General features: G+C 40.6%; 1 protein-coding gene and 1 long non-coding RNA gene across 12 annotated transcripts in view; one reads left to right on the top strand and one right to left on the bottom strand.

Annotated features, from left to right (window-relative positions):
* Window positions 1-361: 361 nt before the first annotated feature.
* On the bottom strand, window positions 362-837 carry LOC144988895 (uncharacterized). The gene is made up of 3 exons (XR_013652970.1): window positions 702-837; window positions 505-610; window positions 362-383 (listed from the first exon to the last, which is right to left on the bottom strand). It is a non-coding gene; the product is annotated as an uncharacterized LOC144988895 (long non-coding RNA).
* Window positions 838-1329: 492 nt separating this feature from the next.
* parp4 (poly (ADP-ribose) polymerase family, member 4) overlaps window positions 1330-17502 on the top strand; it is a 42660-nt gene continuing 26487 nt past the window's right edge. For 10 of the 11 annotated variants that reach the window (XM_011489975.4, XM_078940205.1, XM_011489973.4 and 7 more), the window contains exons 1-20: window positions 1330-1457; window positions 2470-2596; window positions 2667-2871; window positions 3548-3611; window positions 3986-4064; window positions 5424-5522; window positions 6109-6267; window positions 8027-8164; window positions 8239-8409; window positions 8482-8633; window positions 8710-8841; window positions 10928-11026; window positions 11148-11331; window positions 11403-11541; window positions 12273-12415; window positions 12492-12623; window positions 12706-12792; window positions 12872-13036; window positions 14754-14800; window positions 16783-16864. In XM_011489975.4, coding sequence (XP_011488277.1) covers window positions 2471-2596; window positions 2667-2871; window positions 3548-3611; window positions 3986-4064; window positions 5424-5522; window positions 6109-6267; window positions 8027-8164; window positions 8239-8409; window positions 8482-8633; window positions 8710-8841; window positions 10928-11026; window positions 11148-11331; window positions 11403-11541; window positions 12273-12415; window positions 12492-12623; window positions 12706-12792; window positions 12872-13036; window positions 14754-14800; window positions 16783-16864 — 2403 coding nt within the window. In that variant the 5' untranslated portion in view covers window positions 1330-1457; window position 2470. The remainder of the gene's footprint in view (window positions 1458-2469; window positions 2597-2666; window positions 2872-3547; window positions 3612-3985; window positions 4065-5423; window positions 5523-6108; window positions 6268-8026; window positions 8165-8238; window positions 8410-8481; window positions 8634-8709; window positions 8842-10927; window positions 11027-11147; window positions 11332-11402; window positions 11542-12272; window positions 12416-12491; window positions 12624-12705; window positions 12793-12871; window positions 13037-14753; window positions 14801-16782; window positions 16865-17502) is intronic. The other variant, XM_011489972.4, reaches the window with a different exon arrangement.

Genomic DNA, 17502 nt, shown 5'->3' with positions numbered 1-17502 from the left:
TTTCCAGCTTGCACTTCTGATCTTCCTCCGAGGCAGCGTGTTGTTCGCAACAAGCAGATGGATAAAGTGAAGAAAGACGTCTGCAGCCGGCACCAACACAGCCTCCAGTCATTCTGTTTGAACCATCGTTCAGCCGCGAGAACCATCATTAGGAAAAATCAGAAACATGTCTGATACCTGACAGTTTCACGTTTGGACCAGAGGCGTTGCTCTGAAACAGTTTGTGGACTTTTTCCTTTAAATGTTTTCAAAAACCTGATTATTTGTGCAGTTTATTAGACTTCATCTTGATACTGCAGTGTATGTGTTTAACACCTGACATATATCTGGAAAAATGTGCAAAATAAACGGTATGTCACTATAAAAGGTTTGTCTTTAATGGTCTGTAAAGACAAAGAAGAATAAGAAAATCACATTATTTGAATATTAAAGAATTTATTTGTATTATTGGTGAAGAAAAATAAGTGTAAGAGCAGTTATTAGGAACAGAAGAAATAAAAGAACCTTGACAATCTCCCTCCACCTGGACATGAATGCAAGATCCCACCTGGTGTGGTAGAAATATTCTTGAAAACGGCAAGGAAACAGTCCAGAATGACACGGGGGGAAGCTGGTCAATGACCCGGAGAGAACAGGGACCACAGTGACAAAATGAAACACTCGTGGATTCAAATCCTGCAGAACTCCAAAGCTCCCCTTACTTAAGCCAGCACACATCCAGACCCGTCTGAAGTTCTCCAGAGACCCGTCTGATTGATCCAGAGGAGGATTGAGAGAAGGTCATGTGGTCAGATGAAACCAAAATAGAACTCTTTGGTCTAAACGCCACTCGCCTTGTTAGGAGGGAGAAGAATAGTGAATAAAACTCCAAGAATACCATATCCACTGTGAAGCATGGGGGAGGAAGCATCATAGTATGGGGCTGTTTTTCTGCAAAAAGGCCAGAAAAACACCCAGCAGGGGGCTAAATTACATACGCAAAGATTCACAAATATTATTTATTTTGTGAACTTTTCTGTTAGACGAGTGTGATATAGACCATTAGGAAAATATGACATTTTATGTTTAGCTTAGTATTTATAAATATAAACATTTGCCAGTAGAATGAATAAATTAATCAGAAAAGTATCTTGGGTTTTTTAAAAATATGAAATGAACTACAACAACAACAAAATACTTTTTCGTATTTTAGGGAGAAATCTTTGAATAATAGTAACACGAATAATAATACAAATTTAACTTTGAGAGCAGCACAGATAATACACAGTCCGTCCTGTGTATTTCAAACCGGTTCGATCCTATTTTATCACCTCTTTATTTTGAAAGGACCCGCTCCGGAAATGGATGCTAACCATTAGCATTGATATTTTTTTTTTGGTCTTCGCTTCCTGCAGTCAGCTGTTGCAAGATTGCTGACTTCAAAACAGACCGAGGTTCAGGTTTTTTGTCGAAAACACGTAAGTACCACCGTGACAGTTTTTATTTTAACACGTAAACTGACACAGAAAAAGACAAAAACACTACTTCCGGGTTCTGTATTTTGTTGAGTAAAACTAAAATGTAAGAGTTGTTTTTTTTTCAACCCCGCTGCTGTTTGATGTTATAATTTGTTTTTATCTCGCAGCAACAGAAAAGTTCTCCTCCGTCAGGTGAACTTTACAGGTGCACAGGTGTTGAATTGAGTCCTGTCAGCACATTATATTAAATACGTTCACGTTTGGTGCGGGGACGCGCATTTTTCAGGAAGTAAGTGGGAATGAGTAACAGTTTCTTGTCAGTCACGCCCAAATGCACAAACACACCTGTATCTAACGATTCTCTGTCTAAACAAGCTAGGGAAAAATCAAAACCAGAGTTTTTAAATAAACAAGGAACTTTTAAGCAAACTTTGTTAATAAAGTTTTGGATTGACAACAACAATTACAGTATCATTGACTTCTATAGAGAAATAGACAGCTGTTACTCAGTTATTCTATTGTCAGGATAACTTCTTTTTCTGATACCTTTTTGTAACCTATTCTATTTTTTTTCTAATGCTATTTTTTTTCATGATAGTTTTTTCGTAGTTCAAGTTATTCAAGTTATACACTGGCCAATCACATACCTCAACAAAAGAAGGCGGTGCCCACTGGCCCCCACCTCCAGTAGTTTGATTGACAAGCACTTGTTCATGTGGTAGGGGTGTGGCACTTCCAACAAGCTCACTGCTGACTGGCGAGTGTGGTTGCCATAGAAACGTTGGCTCAGACTGACTTGGACCATTCGCTGCATACTGACAATGTTTGACTCCAACGTGGTGCAAAAACAAAAAAAAAGGCGACTGAATTGATGTCATGTGATTGGAGCCGCGAGGCTGATGTCACACTCACTCCCTCCAGGGGACATTTGCAGTCAATGCTACAAACCAGAAGGTCATGTGACCACAGGATTTGTCCATAGCTTGTGTTTACCGTTTTTGTGCTCATCCAGGATGGGCATTTTCGAGAACTGCCTGGTCGTCCTGGAGCTCAAGAACCTGCCTTACAAGGAAAAGGAAAGGTACAAGTCTGTGCTCTTGGACAATGGAGCTAAAATCTCCTTCGTGGTGAATAAACAGGTTAGGAGATTTCCCTTTCCTTGAAACATTTGCATCTTCTACCCCCATTAACACCCTAAATTTCCCACAGTGCTCTTTAGTGGTGACCACCGATGTCAGCTGCCTGAGCTCCAGTCGGCTGCGCAGCGTCCAGAAGCACAAGATTCCCGTGGTCGGCCTAGATTACGTGCTCAGGTGCTCGCAAATGGGCGCCCGTCAGCCTGTGGAGCTCTTCAGGCTGGAGATTCCTTCAAGTGTGTCCAGCCCACCCAGGCTCAAGCCGCCCACACAGAGAGGTTTGTGGAAATGCAGCTTGCAGGCTTTCCAAACCGGCTTAAGCCCCATTGGGGTCACAAGGTTGCTGGAGCCTATCCCAGCCACTGTTGGGTAAAGTCTGGGTACACCTTGGATGGGTCGCCAGTCTATCACTGGAGATTTTCCTTCTGAAGGACAGGATCCCTTTACCAGTCTGCAAAAACCTAAATATTTATTTAATTTAATTTAAAATAAACACACCTGTCTAATGGGGGGGGGGGGGGGGGGGGGATACGGGCCTGTGGGTGTAGAATGGACAAACCTGTACAAGGGCATGCAGGTGGAAGTTTTAGTTCACAGTATTCTGCTTTTACTTCACATTCTTCTAAGTCTGCCTCACATCACGCTTCCTTTCAATATTTAAAGACGGTAAATGGCGTCAAACACACAAACTGTGTATCAGTGGAAGAAAGTTAATTGTTTTAGGTTATTTAGTAACAGATATAAGCTAACATGTAATTAGTGACTTCTGACCGTTTGTCAGTGAGGGACGTTTTACTGGGAGCCCAGTCAAAGCCCTGCTTTCTTTCTATAGTTTCTTTTATTTTATGTTGGGATCTGTGCCAGCTCGGCCAGGAAGCCATAGCAAACTCCGCCCACAGAATTTCAAAGTGTTGTATACGTTTGTTGGATTAAACGCATTCTTGTGTTTTGCAGACTTTGCGCCTGATTCTCCGGCTGAGGAAAATATTCAAAGTGGGAATGTTTTGGAAAAGTTCAGGTGAATGCTCATCATCCCCACTCCTCCCTTCACTTTTTTCATCTCCCTTCACCGCCTTTAAAGTCTAGAAAAACTCTCCGTTAAGGATTCACATGTGTGCCATCACAATGCACAGAAAAATAGGACTTCAACTGCGTTGCCATGGTAACATTATGCAGCACAGCATCAGGACAAGTACAGTTCACATTCCTGAGTTTTTGGCCCCTGTACCCAGCAAATGTTTTGTTTGATGTTGCCATGGCAATCACAAATTTACATTTTTAAAGTGATAAGACATTTATGTCATATCAATTCGTTCAGCTTTAGCCAAGGATTCATGTAAAAAATGTTGGTAAAAAGTAAAAAAATGCAGATTTGTGTTTGAATTTGTACAGAATCTATGCTGGGACGGACTTTAACCTTCCCAAGTTTCCCGATCACTTTGAAGTGGCCAAGTACACCATCTTTGAGAAGGTGAGGCTGTGATTCTATGTCATTTTTATTTTTCACCAATAATTCAAATTGATTCAATTCAGTTTGCCATTGGATAATTCAAAGTGAAAATGCATTTTAGAATTTAGACTTTAATATGAAAACAGTCCAATTAGATTTGACATTTTTCAAAATAAAATCTTAAACAAAATCGCATCAATTGGATTTCAAACGTTCATTGTTTTTTGGTTTATTTGTTTATTAGTTTGGAGCCCCATTAGCTTCCACAGAGTGGTCGAAAGTCTTCCTGGGGTCCATACGCAAAAAATACATACATTTTTACCAATTTCACAAAAACCGAAAATGATTTCACTAAATACGTTGACTAATTCATCATATTTACCTTAAAAGCTTCACATGTTAGAATAAGTTAAAGCAGTTTCATTTTTGTACCAGCATATCAAAAACACATAGCAACATATCAACAACAAATACATTTCATAACAGCAAATCATGCAAATCGTTAGTTATTGTAAGTAGTCCATGTATCTTAGTTTTAAAATCTTTTTGAAATGATATTTGTTACTAATAAGCCTGGTCCTTCCAGACACTTGATTCCATGCAACAGAAGATCTAAACAGCACTGTTCTTCTCACACAGTTAGATCTTGAAAAAGGAACAATCAAATCACCAGAGCTGACCTGACGAGTTTGATATTGATGACAAAATCCACTGTACAAAACTTTATTTACCAAATATTGTGGGCATTTTTTAAAAAAAAATGATGTTGTGCATTAAGCATAGAAGACTGAGTTGTACTTTGTCTTTTACCCTCAACCAACCCAAAGTGGTATGCATCTCATTCACATTGGTCCAATAACAGCAACCAAGACCCACCCTGGCAGCTCGATTTTGGGCAAGTTGTAATTTTCTTAGATGCCCCTATGTAGCACTAGACCAGATGACTGGGCAATACACCAGATGTGACAACACCAGAGACTGTACAACTGGCTTCATGACTGAAGGTGGACAATATTGCACACACCTCCGAGCCAAGGCAATACCTCTGCCCATCTTGGATACTATATGATTAATCTGATCTGTTCAAGAGAGCTGATCATCTAATTTGATGCCCAGAAGCTTGGTTTCAGTCACTTGTTCAACCAAACTATTGTCAATACTCAAATTCAGGTAACATGGTGCATTCAATAAATATTTTGTTCCGAAAACAAAACAATTTGGTACCAAAATTCACATTCAAATGTATTTGACATTTTACAATTAAACATGGAATTTGGCAATGCATTTTAAAAATTCAGTATAAAAAAATGACTGTTTAATTCCTTGTCTGTCTTTACTCTCCTTGGTTTGATTGGAGCGCTCATGCATGTTTTTCTGCAGAACAACAGCTGGTGTGTGCTGGAGCTGCAGAGCGTCAGCGTGGATCAGAGGCGGCGCTACCGAGTGGTCAAGTACTGCATGGACCTCGCAGAAGCAAAGGTGCGATGCAGCGAACTGAGCTCCAGCTGAGTTTCTCTGTGGAACTACCAATGACTGCATATGAAAACAGGACTGAGTTGACTCCTCCCACTGGGGGATCCAAACAGGAAGTACCTGCTTGCTCCAAGAAGCCAAAACCCTATTGAGAGACATAAACAGCTATTAATCAGTCATTCTATTTGTTCAGAATAACTATTCTTGCTCTGATATCTTTGTTTACGCTAATCGCTAATGTTTCTTCTTGATATATTTTTTTAAACTTGTAAACTGGGGAATCAAAAGAACGTTCAGCGTTTGATTGGCAGAATTCGTGTAGTCCACTGTATCTGGTTCCAATATGGCGACGGCCAAAATAGCAACTGAATTTTACTTCATGTCATTGGACTAAGAAGTAAATAATTTCTTATGGGTGACATTACACTCACTAAATCCAGGTCTCATATACAGTCAATGAGATATACAAAACGCAACATATCAGAGTAGAGGTAGAGCCATTTAAGACCCTGAAGGGCCCCCTCCACTGGGGATAATGGGAGGGGTTACGTTTAAAGTTTGACCAAACCTACATTTGTGTTTGTTCTGACAGAAGGCGGCGGTGAAGGACCAGCTGGTGTTCCTGTCCACTTCAGAGGACGCTCTCGATGTGTACAAGGCTCTCAGGGACTCCATGGAGATGTCCGGTCTGCAGATCAGGCCCAGCATGTCCCCCCAAATTCAGGACTTGGGCTCTGCCCCCCTCCAGCAGGTCTGAAACTGTGACTCTGCTTACTCTCCTCACTTTCCATGTTGATGGGCAATCTTTGACGGTCCATCTTAATTGAATTCTTTTTAATTTCTGGGGGATTGGAGGTGTTTAAAGATTTTTAGGTTTTTACTTTCCAGCATATTTTAGTAGGTTCTGACCAAAATTTTACTACAAGTATATCCATGTCTGTTAAGTGGAGATACATTTAGCTCACTTAAAGTGAAGCAGAGTGGTTGTCCGTTGGTTTCCAATCTGTCTGGGCTTCGGTTCGCTCTGAGTTTGTTCTGTCCTCTGAGCGGAGCAGCTGGACCAAAACGGCCACAAATATAAAGTCTGAATAAGTGAACCAATCCGACAAGGCCTGCAAAGCGCAGGACTTCCATCATTTCTGACCAATGAGTGAAGACATCTTTAGTAACGTGGAACAGAAACGTCTGGTTTGAGGCAGTCTGAATACAGACCAAGACGCAAGCTTCAGGACTTGATATAAGTTTGCCAACAAAAAACCTACAAGAAACTAAGGCCAGCATCGCTGCAAAGAACTGAAGCACTTTGACATTCATTTATGAGTTCATAACTCAATTAGATCTGATTCTGTTGAATATCATTTGTGAAAAACAGTTTTTATGTTACTAGTGATATATGTATATATATATGTATATATATATATATATATATATATATATATATATATATATATATATATATATATATATATATATATATATATATGTATATAAAAAGGTAGGATTTTCTTAGTAAAATTTGGAATTCCTACAAAATATTTTTTTTGACTGGTAAAAGCAATATCTGCTACAAAGGAAAATTGATTTATAGCCTGGATAAATTGATTAGATTGTTCTAAATATAGTTGAATTAGTTTAATAGTTTAACAACTATTAACTGAAACCTTCCTGTCAAGGTTCACAGAAAACAGTGATGGTATTTAGACTGTGGTACATTACATAATCAGTGATATAAGTACTCAGAGTTATAGCGCCTCCAAGTGTTAAAAATCTCTAAATGATTAGAAAATGTAGTGAGGAGAGGAAGGTTTACTTCTACTTCCTGTTTACGGATGCAAACCAGCTGTTGGAACTGAGGGATCTTTGTTCTTTACAGTTTTGTTGCTCGTAGTGAAACTGAGTCTAATCTGAGGTCCTGTCCCCTAAAATACGACACAGTGCTCTGCATTTTAATACAGTTCTGTCACATGGTCACTACTGTTTCTTCATATGAGATCATCTGTTTGGCAAAGTGAAAAATCGAATAAATGTGAACATTTTACGAGAACTGTTTATGAACCCACTGTGTTCTGATGATAAAGACTTTTATAAAAAAGAAATGGACTTACTTTATTATACATAAAAAAATGTTTGAACACAATAAATACAGTTTGGTCAAAATTCACCAATCTAGTCAACATTTATGCACACCGGATTTTCCCAGAGACTTCTGGGATATTTCCAGGGCACTGGATTTTGGATTGTAAATTCAGGAACCTTAAAAAAAAAAAGGAGAGCGCGGCAAATGGTCCATTAAATAAGTAGTAGTGAGTTGGATAAAACCTGAGATTTGAGTCTGCAGAACTTTCCAGCCAAAGAACAAATCCACCTTCAGAGGTTTCTACAAACAGAAAAGTGAATAATCTGAGGAGACAAATCCAAGCAACAGAGCGAAGCTTCCACAGCTGATGAAGCCTCCGCTGCTCTGCATGTTTTCTGTTGGACCTGCGCTTCATCTGCCTGCTGATCAACAGCTGCTGCTGGAGGAGCGGCTGAACACAGCCAGCGTGTCGCAGGAGGTGGGAGCGTTTGTGGAGCTCCTGTGGACCGAGGCTCTGGGTCGCCTCTCCAACGTTCTCCTGGTTTCCATCGACAAGCTGAGCCTGAATGACGTGAGGACCTCTGCTGGGAGAAAAGGTGCAGACAGGAAGGCTCGTCTCTTTCCCTGATGCTTGTGTGTCTGCAGGTGAGCAGGGCCGAGGGCTTGCTGCTTCAGGCTCAGAGGAAGCTGAAGGACGGGGATCCCTTTGAGGCGGGGTCTCTCCTGAAGGAGGTGTACACGCTGCTACCTCACAGGGAGCCCCGCCCCCCAGTGCCCAGCGCCAGCTTGTTGTCTCAAAAGCTCGACCTCTGTCAGGTAGAAACTGATTTATGTAGATCCTAAATGTATCGGAAATTGCTGCTCTTCAAAATTCTCTATGTCCTCCAGTTAATTCGAGATGTTCTGAACGTGAGTGAGATGACGCTGAGGAGCTCCACCCCCACCAGCGTGGGGAAATACCGGGCACTGAGGTGCGGCGTGGAAGTCGTTCCCCCCAGCAGCTCAGAGTTTGAGGACGTTGCCCGTCTGCTGCAGCACAGGTAGAAAATAAAAATCTTTTCCTACGATCACCTGAGCTGTTGATGGCTAACAAAAAACCTATTTCCTTTGCTGCAGTTCACTGCAGATCCACCAGATTGTGCGTGTCAGCAGGAGGGCGGAGCTTCAGACCTTCAACGCTGAACTCGGCAACACCAGAGCCCTCCTGCATTCATCAGGCCCCAGCAACTTTGTTGGGATTTTGTCCCGGTGAGATGAGACTATTAGATATTTATGGTTTTATGATGCAAACATAAAGATTCTCAGCAGTGAAACATTTTGACTGAACTTTTTCATTTTATGCCAAAAAGGTTTTTGTGTCAGTTATGTATCAAAGTCACACTTTCTTGTGTTCCTTGCCTCTAATCCACAGATTTTTAAAGTGTTTTTTGGCTTTTTCACACAGTTTTCTCCCACATAAATGTGCATAAAATGTTTGACTTTTAGGTAAGCTCAAGCATAGAGCCCTGAGGCACCCCACAAGAGAATAGGTTAAAACTATCTGTTGGAATTTAAATAAAAAATAAACGTTGTTTAAAATCGACACCATAGATCTAAAAAAAAAAATAATTATCAAAATGTTTTTTATTCTGTAAATGTTTTTTATGGTGTATTTTTAAATATGTCTCATGTTTTCAAGTGAGGGGAAGGTTCTAATTTGGTCTCTTGGTTTATTTAATCGACGATTAAATATTCAAAGTATAAAATTTTCAATACAAACACGATAAACAAGAGAAACAAGCAAAACAACAATAACCCTCAACAACTTTTGAATATAATCAAAATAAAGTTTGTTCTGCATCCTAATAAGTTAAAACCATTGACTCTATATGAGAACTGGACCGAGTGACTCCTCCCCTTTCACGTTCCAAACAGGAAGTACTTGCTGGCTCCAAAAAACTAAAATCCCATCGACTTCTTTAAAGAAATAAACAGATGTTACTCAGTAATTCTATTTCACAGAACAACCATTCTTGCTCTGGTACCTTTTTTTTTAAATGTTCCAGCTAACCCTTATTTTTATTCATCTCATTTTTTTCTGTAAGTTATTCAAGTTATAAACGGACTAATGAGATGCCTCATTAAAAGTAGGTGGAGCCTGCTGGCCCCGACGTTCAACGCGTTTGACAGATTTGCCCGAGCTTTCTTTAAAGTGTAGGGGTGTGGACTTCAGACAAGGTCACTCCTGATTGGTGATAGTGGTTGCCATAGAAACCGACCAATCACTATATAGTGGTGTTGTCTGGCTCCAACGGGGCAATGTCTCTGTCGCGAAAGAATGGCGATTGAATTGACTTCATTTGGTTGGAGCCAGAAGTAAACCGTTTTGTTTGGGTGACTTCACACCATCAACAAACACACATTGGGTTGTTTCTGAGAGAAAGTCTCTAAGCTGTTCAAAGACAGAATCACCCACACCGATGTTACGTAGTCTGTATAGTCGTAACAGATCAACAGAGTCAAAGACCTTAGATCAACAAAGAGAGCAGCTCAATGCAGTTTTCTATCCAAGGCATGATTATGTCATCTGTGTCAGACACTATTATTGTACTGTGGCCCTGAGGCCTGATTGAGGTTCACATAAAACACAGTTGGATGTTAGAGAATGTTTTAGTTGAGAATAACATGAGAATTTTTGTGAGGACTGATGATGTGGAAATGTGTAGTTGTTCAAATCGGAATGCTCTAAAGCTCAAATTGAGAATGTGGGCAAGGCGTTCAGCTATAAAATCTGCAGCAAGCCTTAGGAGACGGGGGTCCAAGTCATCTGGACCAGGAGGGTTTTTTTGGGGTCAATTGGTTTCAGCGCCTTTTTCATTTCAGCACAGGAGATGGGCTTTATGCGAAATGCAGTTGTTACAGGATAAGATGCAGAAAAAGCATTTGAATGAAAGGATGTGAGCTGAGATAATACATTGGAAACTGAGCTGGCAGATATAAAATGTTCATTGAATTGCTTTGCAATTTCTTCTTCTGCTGTACTAAAACAGAATCAACTATGATACTTTCTGGCAGAGTTGATTCGGTCTGGGGCCCAGATAGTGATTTTATTTATCTCCAGAATTTAGCTGGGTTGCTAAGATTATCAGAGATAGATTTGAATTAAAATTCAGATTTTGCTTTCCTAGTCAGAAAGGTGCTTTTGTTTCTCTGAGAAAAGCATTTCTTATGTTCTTAGGGTTATCTTCAAGGATAAATTAAATCAGATTGCTTTTGTTAGAGGTCTGGCCTGTTCTTCTTGGACAGTTCTTTGCCTCATAGGCTTCTTCTGTGCTGCTTCATGAAATGTTTCCAGAGGTCTGCTGCTTCCTCGCGTCGGTGTGGAGCTTCATGGGATTCAAAGAACAGATGTGGGAAATCTGGGCAGCGGGATTTACTTCAGTGATTCCCTGAGGTTGGTGGAAGTCTTGATCCAGAAAGAGTTTCTTTCCTTGAACACAATTTCTGTTTTCAGACAAACAAATTGGGTTGAGCTGTGTTCTCCACCTTCACGAGTTCATGCCTTCTGTCCACAGCACCAGCTTGAAGTACTCCAAACCAAGCGAGACAGACGGATCCCGGCTGCTGCTGGTCTGTGACGTGGCCCTGGGAAACTGCAAGGATGTACGGCAGAGGGACCCCACTCTGACCCACGCGCCTTTGGGCCACCACAGCGTGCACGGCATCCGGCGCACCCAGATCAGCCAATCCGACTTTGAGGTGAGACGCAGCCACCCTGATGGGTAGAAGATCAAGCCGGCTTTTTCCGCTGCTCATGTTGTTTTCTGCAGGACGACGAGTTCGTCGTCTACAGCCCCGACCAGGTGAAGCTGAAGTACGTGGTTCGCTACAGCGTGGATGGAGAACAGCTGAAGGAGTTCAGACCCACCGTCGACACTTCTGCCACTGAGCTGGATCAGCGGAGTCAAGGTGAGCACAGGTTTACCCCTATGTTAGTGTTCATAAAAACATCCGTTATGGCAGTAATAACCCCACAAACCAGATCAAGCCAAATAGCAAACTGACCTACATTCACTTAACATTCTGTGGTGAAAACTAGGAGCCATGTAAGAGGGAAATACTTGTTTTTTCTTTTTAAATTCAACTTTTTCTTTTAACTAGTATTTTAATTATGAATATGAAATTTTTAGTCAATATAAAAATGTGCGCCATTTTCTAGGACATATTTTCTGCAGAGTGATAGAAGATCATTTGAAAATCACCTCTAAGTTGTGGGCGGAGCTGTTGACCCCACCCCCCTTTCCATCACCCATAACTGAGAGCTCTGTGTTTACACTCTCTCCCGCCACTCCAAAGAGAATTGGGTTTTTTGTGCTCTTGTGACATTTTTCTCATGATGGAGGACATGTATAAAGACATTTCAGCTTAAGATTATATTTTAGTATATTTCTTAATTTAAATTGTTGTAAATTAGCAGAAAAAAAAGTTGTTGGAAAAAGCTTTTTGGTGTGATGTAGAAACAACTCTGACCAGTTCCCGGTTCCGCCCCTTTCTGATGGATCCACCGGCAGACGACTAGATCCATGTCTTTTTTTTTCCTCGTCTGAGCTGGAATCTGGATCAAAACTTGGTGGAGAGGACACCACGTCGATAAAAAGCTCTTATGACAATAGAAAACTGTTAAATGTTTTTGTGTGTAGAGCTGGGACCGGACGAGGAGCAGGCCGAAAACGTTAAAAATCCTCGGGAAGACGTGAAAGCCGGACTGCAGGACAGCTCAGGGCTGCAGCTCCCCCTGCAGTCTATTCACGTTAAGTGCAAGCTGATAGATCTGCTCTCCCAGGTGAGATGTTGGTCTCTCATATGTGCTGTGATGTTAGAGCTCAGCTCTGAGCTTCGTCTCCTGCGTCTTCTGACAGGTCATCGTTTTCCAAAAATACACTAACCTGAGCACAGTGCCTATCGAGGCCAAGTATGTCTTCCCGCTGGGCAATTCCGCCACTGTGTGTGGCTTTGAGGCCTTCATCAACGGAAAGCATGTGGTGGGACAGGTAACCTCTTTTCACTGGTGTCTGATGGTTCTTCCTTTTCGTTCTTGATACTGATGATCATGACAGACTTTTTGGAACTCAGGTGAAGGAGAAAGAGACGGCTCGTAAGGAGTACAGACAGGCGGTAGAAAAAGGCCATGGAGCGTACTTGATGGACCAGGATGCTCCTGTACGTCTCCAGCTGTCTTCCATTGAAGAGTTGTTTCTGGTTGTACTCTGTGGAGCATCATGCTCTCCTCTCTCTGTAGGACGTGTTCACCATCAGCGTGGGCAACCTGCCTCCTGGAGCGACCGTCCTCATTAAGGTCACATATGTGTCCGAGCTGGTGGTCAGTGAAGGGCGAATTCATTTCTCTCTGCCAGGGAGTGTGGCGCCTTGGCAGGAGAGCGACGGGCTCAACCAGACCACGCAGGTGAGAGGAGGAGCAGATCTTCACAAGTCCAAGTTTTCAGTTTCAGCCCATTTACCTTTGCTGGGTTGATTATTTGCCGGTGGATTTTAGAAGTATTTGTATCGGATGCTCACTGTCAGAAACTGAACCCTGTTCTTTAAAGATAAAAGGTGAATAGGGACAAAGACGGCAGCAGAAAACCACACCGGGTGTCACTCCGGTCAGCTTAGAACAGGAAACTGAGGCTACAATTCACACAGACTCACCAAAACTGGACAATAGAAGATTGGAAAAACGTTGTCTGGTCTGATGAGTCTCCGTCTGCCATATTCGGTGTTCGATGGTAGGGTCAGAATTTGGCATCAACAACATTAAAGCATGGATCGATCCTGCCATGTATCGATGGTTCAGGTGGTGGGGAGGTGGTGGTGTCATGGTTTGGGGGATATTTTCTTAGTACCAATTCAGCGTGGTTCCAATACCCCCACCCTACCTGATTATTGTTGCTGACCATTTCCATCCCTCTCTTACCACGTTGTGATCAGTGGCCTTGTGGTAGAGTGTCCGCCCTGTGACTGGAAGGTCGTGACTTCAAAACTGGACCTGACTGACTAAAAATGGGACCGAATGCCTCCCTGCTTGACACTCAGCATTAAGGGGTTGGATTGGGGGGTTAAACCACCAAATGGTTCCTGAGCGCGGCTGTGTCTGCAGCTCAACGCTCCCCCCAGGGGAGGGGGTCAAATGCGGAAAACAAACTTCACACACCTAGGTGTGTGACAGATAATGGTACTTTAACTTTAAGAAAGCTAATTCCAGTAGGATAAGGTGCCATGTCATACAGCTAGAATCATTTCAAACTGGTTTCTTCAACAGGACAATGAGTTCACTGGACTCAAATGGCCTCCACAGTCACCAGATCTCAACCCAATAGAGAACCTTTGGGATGTGGTGAAATGGGAGATTGGCATCATGAATGTGCATTCCACAAATCTGAGTAACTGCGTGATTTTGTCAACATGGACCAAACTCTCAATGCCACCAAGGATTAAATCAGTTCTAAAGCCAAAGGGGGGTCCAAGCTGGTACCAGCAAGGTGTAACTAATGTAGTGTAGTTTGACTAGGTTGATTTAGACTGGGGCTACCAAATCCTTGTACTCTAAATCTACTATCCGACCTGTTTTCCAGCTCTACCTGAACTTCTTTCAGCTGATTTTCTCCATCAGTTTGTTAAACGGTTCGTTCAGTGAAGAACTTTTAACAGAAACGGAGTGGGAGATCTCGAGGACCAGAGTTCAAAAACTCTTCCGTATTCAGCCTTTTTCACGAAGAATACACTTCAGGAACCGAAGAAACTAGAGGTTCTGCTCAAATTCAAATCATTTTAAACTATGAAACTTCAACAATCAGCAGGGAGACTTTAACACTGATGTACTTTTTTGGTTTATTTATATCTAATAAATAAATAAATACATTTATTTATAAATTTAAATGATTCAGATCATTAAATGTCAATCAACAAAATATCACCCAGAGAAGGATGGGAACTAAAAAATGAAAGTTGACATGGTAGTTTTAATGACAAATTCTAAAAGTTTCATGATGGAAACAAGGTATAAAAACATCAAAACAATTAAAGAATTTTGGAAAAAGGTGTTTTAGATGCTAAAGTATTGGACTGGCTGGACCTTTTTCTTTTTTTCTTTTTTTTAATAACTGCGTTTTTTGTGTTTCTAGGTCTCAGTGGAGAAAGTTTGTGTGACTGACAAGTCGCAAAGTTCAAGGTGAGTTTTACTGTAAAGTTTTACTGTTTGAGCTCTTAAGTATTCAGGTCAGTGTATTGAATATACATTGAGATGCATTTCTGTGAAGTGAATCTTAAAGGGCCTATATCTTGCTTTTCTTAAGTCTTTTAGAGTAGACTTTATCCATATATGTGATAATATATTACTTTTGGCACACTCAAAAATGAAATTTTAAATGAAATATTAGTTATTTTTTGCAGCCCTTTTACCTTTTACCTGCCCGAAAGTAGGACGACGATAGTTTGACAGTGTTCAGCTGATCACCGCTACCTCTGCGGGGAAAGTGTGTGTTTATGTGTGTGTGTGTGTTAGCCTGGTAGTGGTCCTGGCAGCGCACACTCTTCCTCACTTATCTACATCACAAAGTAATAACCCACTTGTTTTAATGGATTGGGAGAAGCTGGTGCTCAGATTTTTAGAGGAATACTCAGAAATGTGTGAATGCATCAAAATACCGCTTTGGGTTGTTTATAGTGAGGAATTAACATTATTATACACTTGAAAGCTCAAAAAAGATGATTTTGCATGATATAGGCCACTTTAAGAATAAGACAAAAGCTTTTTGTAATTTCACAGATTTTTATGTGTTCAGCCTGACTGTTAGACATGTGATAATCAGAGTGTTGTTTGTAGTGTTTGTGAATTGGCAAGAGTCTGCCGATACATACCCCAACATTTTACCGGAACATATTTTCTTTCTTTTTTTTCTTTAAAAAATGACTTCGGAAAAACTCTAACTGAATTTCAATATGTCTTCCATTATAAAAAAATGGTCAAATTCAGTTTATTTAATGATCACAATGTTAAGCACTGCAACTGTATCTCATATAAGTTGCTTTTAGCCAAACAAATTAATAGTGCTTTTATTTTGGTAACTTAAAATATAGAAAGGGAACAGTCAACATTGTCTGATTTTCCACAACAAAATATTTTTCAGGATAAATAAAAAAACCAAAGAATGAATGTTCCTTAAGGTTCTAAATCGCCCTGACAGCATTTTGACTAGATACAAGTATCACCAAATAAACTATCGCGATATTTTGGCTAATCGATTTTTTTCTCACACCCCCAATTGTTTGTGTGTTTGTTTGGCCATCTTATGGGCCCCCACTGGGCATGTGCAACTAGAGTGCGTTATAAAGGCACTGTAGAATAGCATCACCGTTAAGTCATAAGTGGACGTGACCTTTATTACCCTTTTAAATACCTCACAATACGCGACATTATACGTTCCATTTTTTATGATGTCCCTTAAGATGGTAACAAGAACTTCAAGGGAACTTGAGATTCAGCCGCTCTTCTCTATGACCCTCCATAACCAAAAAAAATGCAGCACCCATGCAGGTCAACCCCCACATGGGTGCATGTGAATCAGGCTTAAGGAGACAACTGAGTTCATCACAGACTTTACCCAGAAACCTAAAACACTTTTTCATGTGTCTGTTCAGTATTTCACGTTTTTCAAGAAGACTTCCAGCTACTCCTGGAAGCTTGAAAAAGAGGTGATGACCATACAGAACATTTGTGGATGCATTCTCTGCTCCATCTGGGAGAAATCCATCATCCACACAGACTTTATTATCTTCTGTCGTCTAGGAATTGATACAGACGCCTGTATTGACGCACAAAAAGTCTACCTTCGGGATCCTAAACTGTAGTCTTCATATGGAATGGAATGGAATGGAATGGAATAACATCTCTGGTTGCCTCTTCATTTAAAAGTACTTAATTCCAATGTGGACTGGAAACCTACTTGTTGCAAACAGAAGCTTGAACCTAAGCAGAGGAGTTCTGAAAAGTTATCAACGATGCAAAACCAGAACTAACTTCATCTGGTGCAGATCAATAATTTTCTAATCAAACGTAGACTCTTTATTTCAGCTAAATCAAGAAAACACACATGGTCTTTCAGGTCCGGTTTCCATGGTAACATGCTCAGTGCTCATGTTTGCTTTTCTCAGAGAGTTCTCATTGGACATGTCAGTGGAGATGCCGAACGAGATCGTCTACCTGAAGAGCAACACTCACCAAATCAAGACAAAGGTGAGCTGCTCCTGTTTTTTTGGTTTAATGTTGACAGCATGTTATATGTCACAAAGCATCCTGTTAATTATTCAGATTTAATTATCTTTTATTGGTTAAGTTTCTGTTTGGGAAAGTTTGACAGTAAAGTGAGAAGCCATTGTGATTGCATAATGCCTTTGGGTCATTTAACCTATTCTTAAGAGTGCAGTATAAAAATACATTTTTCTTTTCTTTTTTTAAACACATAATTGAAACATACAGATGAAATACAGAAGTGCAATAAAAACAAATATACAAAAACATAAAACAAAAATAATGCATTGTGTCTCCAGGTTTTGTAACATTCTTCATGAACGAGTTCTGATGACGCTGTCGTTTTGTAGATGGTCCATTTTTCCCTCCCAAGTTCTTTTTGACTTCTTATGTTATAGTTCAGGAGTTCCATTGAATATATATTTCCTTCACAGTTTTTTTCCTATTCCTGCTGTGTTGGCGAGTCTGTCTTGTGAGTCTTGTGATTGTTTTCTTGCAGGCAGCTAGGAAGATTTTGACTAAATATTTGTCAATTTTAAACACATCTTCTGTTATCTTGGCCAGATACAGAAATAGGAAAAAGAAGCTTTTTTTTAACAGTAGCTCCACAATAAAAAATATTT

Source organism: Oryzias latipes, chromosome 21 (assembly GCF_053564925.1).
Source record: "Oryzias latipes strain Hd-rR chromosome 21, Olatipes_Hd-rR_3.1".
Classification (NCBI taxonomy): Eukaryota; Metazoa; Chordata; class Actinopteri; order Beloniformes; family Adrianichthyidae; genus Oryzias; species Oryzias latipes.
The sequence above is the reverse complement of the archived record's forward strand: the minus strand, read 5'-3'. Positions and strand labels throughout refer to the sequence as shown.